Raw genomic sequence first — 8,766 nt, forward strand, 5'->3', positions numbered from 1 at the left:
CGGCGTGTGAACAAGCTATCGCTCGAGATCTTCGCCTGCAGCACCTCTCCCTGGATCGACGGCTTGGTGGACGCCATTGATTCCTGGGGTGTCAAGGATCTCGAGGTCGTCGCCACACCCAACGGAGCCAATCGAATTTCTGCCTCCGGTCTACAGATTCCACCAGCAACAAGTGGCCGCAGCTTCAAGTTCTGCACCTCGTGTCCTGCCTGTTCGAAAATCCTCCCATGAAGCTGGTATTTGACGCCCCCATGTCAGGATTCAGGGAGCTTTGCCATTGACTGCGGCCACTTGTTGAGGACGGTTGAGCTCCACTCTCTCCCGATACTTGAGAGCCTTGCTACATGGCACACTTCTGTGCAGTTGGGCTCCGACGCAGCCGCATGCCTTGAGAATGTGAAATTTGTATTCGACGTTGTCCCGTATGAAGAACAGAGTTTAACTGTCCCAAATCGCTGGATGCTAGACAACATCTATTACATGCTAATGCGGTTCATTCGAAGTGCCCATTGCATGACGGACCTTGTCCAATGCACAATCTCAGGAGGCTACTGGTTGTGGATGTGCCTTCTTCCTGTGATGTCTCAGGGCCTCACCTCCTCAATGAGGCAGCGCCATTGCTAGAGAGAATCCATGTTTTCATGCCCCGCAATGCGAAGATGACTCAGGCCAGGAGATACCATGGAAGCTGCCCTAAATTCACGCCACTGCCATCTGAAGGAGCTGGTGGCTGTTGGTTTTCGGAGAACAGAGAGACATCTTCGCTTTGTAAGGTACACCATGGAATTATCCACGGCGCTGCAACATGTCGCTCTTTTCAAGCATGTGCTGCCTGGCCATGTCAATGACAAGGGACCCTGTGGCTAGGAATTGTTAACACAGCAAAGCACGTGGAGCAACGAGGAAAAACTTGCAGTCCTGGATGGGATCTCCTGTTCAACAGCCCAAATTGAACTGGTGCTAGGTTGAATTCAGTTTGTGTACTGTATACAGGTTATGGTGCTTTGGGGCTTGATTCATGTCATTTGGAGTGTCACTGTTTGCGTATATCCCTAAAATTCTAGTTTATGGACTTCATTAGCTAAGGTGCTAAAATTAGACGGCCACCATGCACTGATGCTGGATTGCTGGTAAGTGCCCTACCTTGTCTATGGCTTGCTTTTCTGTCACTGTTTTGGCAGGCGCTAGGGCAGATGGGGTGCTAATTGAAGCCTAATTTGATGTTGCAAGGCAATTGAACCTCACTGTTTCTTTTCTGTATTAAATTGCTACTATTAATTTACTTTCTGTTCTTAACAAAAACTACTTACACTCCATTGGGATGAATCTGTACTATTTAGAGTGCAACCACTAGACGTACTTTCTTCACGGGTCCAATGAACTTTTGTGATGGATTCTTCTAAGAATGTGTCCCTATAAAAAAATCTAAAATCAAATTGTCTGCATAATAACTTTCAATATATGCTAAAGAAAAGCTAAGTATAACATGAAATTAGCAAGCCTGTTTAGCTAATTTGAGAACTTGTTAGGAAATTATAAGTTAATGATAAGCTGCTGAAACTTGGCATGTTGTACGTACAAGTAACTAGTCGAATTACACGTTTTATATGATTCCGTTCCTTGTAAGTGACTAATTTAACTTCAAATAGGATTTCATCCAAGTCAATTATCATCATGATTGATGTTATGCGTCACTGGGGTTCCTGTAATAGGGCTGTGGGCTGCCATCACACACCCCAAAGTTACCGCAAACAATAGTTTGAAATTAGCAACAATGTTTCTCCTTCTGAATTTACAGCACTGCACGCCTGATCCATCTTTTTTTTTCTCGAACACACGCCTAGGCGTGCATCATTATATATTAGAGAAAACCGCTGAGAAGGCGGGAGCATATGCCTGATCCATCTAGTTGCCACATTTCCTTAACTTACATTTGTTTCTATTTTCTGTTACAAAAGGAAATTTGCTGAAAACTTAGTTATTTCACCATCTATTACTAACCCTGATCCAAAAACCACCTGACAGTAACTCAGGAATTAGAAGTCGAAATATATTGGCTAACTTTAGTACCATTATGATGTTAAAGGAATCGTACTGTGAACAACAACAAAAAACCAGTGAAGGAAGCATGTTAAATCAGTACAATGGAAATTACTTCCTCCGTCCATAAATTCATAAATTGTTGTCGAAGATTTGTCTAAATTCGGATGTATCTATATACTAAAAAGTGTCTAGATACATCAAAATTTAGACGAACTTGTGGCATCCATTTATGGACAGAGGTAATACTATATTTGTACCAGAAATTATTTACAACGATTTGAAATCAACTGTTTGTAAGATGTGCCACTTAGGATATTTTGTAATGTGGAGAAATATAATGAAGAGAGTGTGAGGTTGTTGTCAATAATTTTCTAGACAATTTGTGAATAGACACCTTATAGACAGGTTTATGTCCATTCCATGCATGCTTTCTATTCTTTTGCAATAAAGAATTATGAGCACTTAACAGACACTCTGTAGATGAACAAACAAAATTTTGTTTGTGACTACATCAATATAAATAGATGAAAGATACTATCTAAATTGTTGCATACCCTTCGGATTAGATAACTGCACAATATAACTGCAATGCCGTAGGATCTGCTTTCAACCAGATGCGGGTCTCATCATAGCCGAACTGAACCTAGATGGCTCGGTTATCTGAGGGAGTTACATGTCGAACTGATTTGTTCCGGATCACGTATTAACTACACATCTTAGTTTAATTTTAGTTTCAACTTTTCAAAACATGTTTCCATGTTCTATTATTTGTGTGTGTATCATTTTATTTGATTTAACGTGATTGTGTTACTTTTTCACATGTATGCTCTAAGAAAACACTGATAGAATAACGAAAAACACTGATATATGTGTGCTTTCCTTTTCTGTGGGACGTTGCTTAACACTCATCTTTTCCTTTATTCTTTTTTTTGTGGGGAACATCTTGCTTGATACTTGTGCCCAGCAGACACCTTGCTTGATGCTCAAGTAAAATTGTTATCTTCAGAACAAATCATGAACATTCCCTAATAGGCTTGATGCTCAAGTGAAATTGTAATCTTCAGCACAAATGCTAAAACACTCAATTTTGTTACTATATATACCGCTGTCTCCTGTGCTCATTTCATCCATCAGCGCTGAATAATACTTCTCCCTCTTCACGAACTGAGGTATAACCGACAAAACATGTTTTGTATATTTCTATTCAGCTGTTTACTTTGTTCCTCTTTATCTTTTTCTACATCTGTCTGATGTTTGTGAACTGACTAAATAGACATTACTTGGCTGTTTAAGTAGTATGCACATCTGTATATGGATGCATAGGCATGAATTTATATGTCAATTAATTTGTAGGATAAACGAGCTACGACGCAGGAGCCATGGCTTCTGTCCTAGATGCTTTGGTGCCGTATGTGAAGAAGATGATCACGAACATGGCAGAAGAAGAGGTCCGTATGCTGCTGGGCGTATCTGGCGAGATCAAGAAGCTGGAGGTCAACCTAGTATACCTGCAGGGCTACCTTGCCGATGCAGAGAGAAGGCGCATCACCGACAAGAGCGTGAAGCTGTGGGTGGGAAGGCTCAAAGATGCCATGTACGAGGCCACCGACATCCTTGAGCTCTGTCAGCTTGAGGCCATGGATCAGCGAACGGGGGAGCGAAGCAGGGACGCCTCCAACTCCAGCCGTTTCTGTTCTCTCGTAGGACAGTTGAAGAAGAAGCTGCAGGGTTTCCTCGAACCGTTTCTGTTCTGCCTGCAGAATCCTGCGTTCGCCCACGAGATTGGCGGCCGTATCAAGAAGCTGAATGGGGACCTGGACAGCATCCGCAAGGATGCCGCTGCGTTCAACTTCGTCAACCTCGGCTTCTATGGGGAGCAGAGGAGGCCGACAGATTCGGCCAGTCGCAGCAGGATCAGCAAGACGACCCCAGGGTTCGACGAATCGGCCATCGTGGGAGACAAGATAGAGAAGGATACGGAGGAGTTGGTGCAGAAGCTAATCAGCCCCGGCCATGATAGCAGCACCACCAAGGTGAAGGTGGTATCTATCGTTGGCCCAGGCGGCATGGGCAAGAGCACCCTCGCCAAGAAGATCTTTGCACAGGAGGCAATCAAAGAGGAGTTCATAACCAGGATATGGCTGAGTGTCACTCAACACTTCGACAAGGCAGAGCTGCTGAGAGCCGCCATCACGCATGCTGGTGGCAAGCATGGTGATGAGAAGGACGAGTCCATACTTGAGAAGAACCTCACTGACGCCCTGTCGGCAAACAAATTCCTGCTTATCTTGGATGACTTGTGGAGTGACGGAGCATGGAAGGAGGTGTTCCAAGTCCCCGTCGTTAATGCGGGTCGTAGACAACCAGGGAGCCGCGTCCTGGTCACCACAAGAAATGAAGACGTCGTTCTGAAGATGGGAGCCCCCAGCAGTGAGCAACTCCATGTCAGCAAACTAGATGATGGAGATGCCTGGCGCTTGCTGAAAAAACAGCTGCCACAACCAGAGGTGAGTAACTCTACTGGCTGGCAATTTGGTACTATTACTACTGAATCATCAGTGTTTGTGCGCAACCCACTTAGAATAATTAAAGTCTAGGTTAATCTGCACAGTATTTTCCTACTTCTGTGGTAATCTTCAATTTATTTACTAGCTGCTTCTCTTCTTGTTTTTGCCGTCAGAATGCAATCATGCCAATTAGATTCTGCAAGGTTCTAGACTAATCACATCACGCTATTCTAACCACAAGTCCTGACTTGATAAGGAAATGAAACTTTGAGATATGACTTTATGAACCAATAATTGGTTGAATATCAAATCCACAATAGGAAAGGTTGGACAATTATGCACAAATATTTAGTTACCAATTTTAATTTATAATTTAGTCATGAAGTATATTTAGTTAGCATAAACTAGAGTTTAATTTTTGCAGTTTTTTGAAAGGGAAAAAATATATGTTCCTTAGGACATAACAGCCGTCAGAGTAACTGGGGAAATCCTCAACCATCAAAACCAAACAAATTGCAGATCTTGGACCAAAGTAAAGTGGTTTTGACCCTTTTGATCAGGTTATGTATAATGTGCAACATATGTGTCTCTCACATCACACCCCCTTTTAGAAGTCCATAAAGGACAATGAAACTAATTATTAAAAATATTTTGAAGGAGTAGTCAGAAACTCTTCAAAAGATAACTTTTTTATTTTCTTGTAGTTCATGGTTTTCAAATTTATGTTTTTCGGGGTTAAACATATTTTGCAATTTAAACAACAATACTTTTGAATTTATTTTTCAAATTAATTTGTACAAAAATATACCTAGACAATTACTCTGGTGAAATCATTGCTTTTGTAAAAATCCAAATTTCAGTTTTGAGATAAGAACTGCAAATAATATGCTTTGAATTGTGCCCTTTCGGCTCTCTAGTTTATGTTTACTTTTGTAAGGACATCTTTCCTTTTGCCGGATTTTATAATATATTTTTTCATAAATTGGTGACTTGGCATGTATTTGGTGCCATGTCAAGTCAATACTTGGTTGACTCGTCACATGTGTTTGCTCTATTTGTTTTGTAGTCGAGGGTTAAATTTTTCCTTATTTTTTACTTGAAGGATGTAATTTAAACTCTACCAATAGTTGATGTTTGGAAACATATTTTTCTTTGATAGTAAGAAGCCACGTGATACTTTAATTGTTTAATCTTACTCCTGAAATTTTATATTTGAATAATAAGTTTTATTTCTGAATCTGGATATAATAAAATCTTTAATTTTTCTTCTGCATACAAGCAGTTGGAGTTTTTTCCAAAATACTGGCGCGATCTCAAAACATAGATATTGGTTGTAAAATGTCTGTAGTTTTAGCAAACTATTAGTTATTAACTACAAGCTTTTTGTGTATTTTGAGGCAGAAATCATGCTATACAAGTTGTCCAATTTATGTATATTTGGGTGATACATTTTTTCTTCAAATTTTGTATAATGGATAGGTACCATGCATTCATAATTTGTATCTTATATTTGACTATAAACATTTTTGGAAGCACTATTTTATGTAAGGATACCATATATTTGACTATAAACATATGCGAACAAATATATATCAAGATATAAACGAGCAGCTATACAAATATTCGTTGCTAAGTAATCTAATACTGATGCAGGACGGGAGCGAGAGTGATTTTGATCAGCTAAAAGATGTTGGGATGAAGATTATTAAACAATGTGATGGTTTACCACTTGCTATTAAAGTGATGGGAGGACTTTTAAGCACAAGACGCCCAAGTGAACGTGAATGGGAAATTGTTCTGAACAAGAATCTTGAATGGCAAGAATATGGGTCACAAAAGGAACTGAACTACTCAGTACATTTGAGCTACGACGATCTGTCTCCAGAGCTTAAGCAATGCTTTCTATACTACTCACTTTTCCCTAAGGGTTCAGATTTTATAGAGGATATAGCTATTAGCATGTGGATTAGTGAGGGGTTTGTTCAACCTGATGAGAGGTCAGAGTCAAGCCAACTAGATCTAGAAGAAATAGGAGTTGAGTACCATCGTGAGTTAGTCGCTAGGAACCTGTTAGAGCCCGATGAGTCAAGTGAGAGCGGATGGGTCTATGTCATGCACGATGTTGTCCGTTCCTTTGCTCAATTTGTGGCTAGGGAAGAAGCACTTGTGGTTCTGAAAGAGCAAACTGACATTAGAGGTCTTCTGTCACATAACGAGAAAATCCGTCGTTTATCAATCAAACTGACTGATTCAGTACTAGAGTGGAATATACTAGAAAAGCTGGAGTCACTAAGGACATTAGTTATAGCCTGCAACTTTAAGCCTGGTGGTGGTTATTCACTTGCCAGTTTTGCTAGTTTACGGGCACTGGATATAAGCTTTGCAGATTGTGACTGGTTGGTTGGCTATTTGTGTCAGCTGAGGCACCTAAGATACTTGTCATTCACTGCCACAGATATTTCTAGGCTGCCACATGACATCCATGAGATGAAGTTCCTCGAGCACATTGGACTATTCAATTGTACAAAGCTGAACAAGCTTCCTGACAGCATTACAAAACTGGGGCGTCTAAGGTATATTTCCTTAGATGGGTCCAATGTTGATGTTGTACCGAAGGGGTTCGGTGGGTTAACAAATTTGAGGTCAGTTTATGGGTTTCCAGCAAACATGATTGGAGACTGGTGCAGTTTAGAAGAATTAGAGCCTCTTTCTCATCTTAGGACTCTTAAAATACAAGGTCTAGAAAATGTGCCTGATGGTTCAGTTGCCGCAAGGGCCATGATTAGCAACAAGAAACATCTAACCTTTTTAGACTTGGTTTGCCACAAGAATGAGGAGGAAGAGGAAGAGAAAGAGGAGGAAGGAGGAGGCCAGCTTAAGGAAAAAGACCTGGAGCAAATCGAGGCGGTATTCGATGAGCTCTGCCCTCCACCTTACTTGGAGGATCTATTCTTGTCAGGATTCTTTGGTCGTCGGCTACCAAACTGGATGTGGACGCCCAGTGCAACGGCCTTCAAGAGCTTGCTTGGTATTACTCTAACGCGTATGAAATACTGCACCCAACTACCCAATGGTTTGCGTGGGATCCTCAGTTTGGAAAAACTGGTGATCGACTATGCTCCATCCATTGAGCTTGTTGGGCCTGAATTTCAAACACTTGCAAGTGGAGTTGGCAGTGGTGCCATTGTTACAAGACCATTCCCTAAACTGAGGATCCTGGAGCTCCATGGTATGTTTAGATGGATGAAGTGGGACTGGGAGGAGGAGGGCAAAGTCATGGCCATGCCTGCCCTAGATAATCTTAGTATCACGGGTTGCATGCTCACCCATCTTCCCTCAGGACTTGCTACCAGCGACAGGTATAACCTCAGAACACTCTACCTGAGCGAGCTCAGCATGTTAGCATCTCTGGAGAATTTCCCTTCGGTTGTGGAGCTCGATGTGCTCTACTGCCCCAAGCTCAAGAAGATCACCGGCCTCTCCATGCTGCGGAAGGTAACCATCATTGGTTGCCCGGAGCTGGAGGTGCTGGAAGGTGTCATGGTGCTCCGTAGCATGCTGCTGGATGATGAGCCATGGGAGATTTTCGGTACACCTGCAAGGTGTACACCCAAGGGATATCAAGCTGGATCGCAGGGTCAGTTCCCACAACATCTTACTATTATCAGGTAGCTCTGATCTCAGACCTCAGAGACAACTGACAGTGATACCAGGCATCATTGGGCATCCATCCCCATGCTTAAGAATGTAACAAGAGACCGTAATATAAGAATGCAACAAGAGATTGTAATATATTTCTCCCTGAAGTTCTCCTTTGAGTATTAGAATTGCTGCTCATCTGGATTCAATAACTCTTTTCCAGGTTTGGCTCTCGCACAGCCAGCCTCTCATAGGCAGTTTGCCTTGTCTTAATATGAATGGATGGCTGAATTTTTCGATCTGCACCGACAGTTTTTCTTGTCTACCATTTCAAAGATGAATGGATGACTGAATCTGTCGAGACGTCAAAATCTACTAAGGATGTCTTATATTACAGAGAGGGTGGATTGGTAGTGTCAAGTGTATGTTCTGCAGCAAGAATGAATATGTGGAGCATTTTTTTCATCGTTCAGCTGCTAGATATATATATGGAATGTGGTGAAATGTGCCTTCAGTTTGAACTTGTGCCGAATGATTTGAGTGATCTTCTGATCTGGGTAAAGAGGTTTCCTGTAGA

At 41.7% G+C, this 8,766-nt stretch overlaps 1 protein-coding gene across 1 annotated transcript; it reads left to right on the plus strand.

The window, feature by feature from the left end:
• Positions 1–2,589: 2,589 nt before the first annotated feature.
• On the plus strand, positions 2,590–8,222 carry LOC124648810 (putative disease resistance protein RGA4). Its single transcript, XM_047188510.1, has 2 exons — positions 2,590–4,550; positions 6,204–8,222. Exons 1-2 carry the CDS (start codon positions 3,423–3,425, stop codon positions 8,220–8,222), a joined length of 3,147 nt encoding a protein of 1,048 aa, XP_047044466.1. The 5' UTR covers positions 2,590–3,422.
• Positions 8,223–8,766: the final 544 nt, after the last annotated feature.

This window comes from Lolium rigidum, chromosome 4 (genome assembly GCF_022539505.1).
Source record: "Lolium rigidum isolate FL_2022 chromosome 4, APGP_CSIRO_Lrig_0.1, whole genome shotgun sequence".
NCBI lineage: Eukaryota > Viridiplantae > Streptophyta > Magnoliopsida > Poales > Poaceae > Lolium > Lolium rigidum.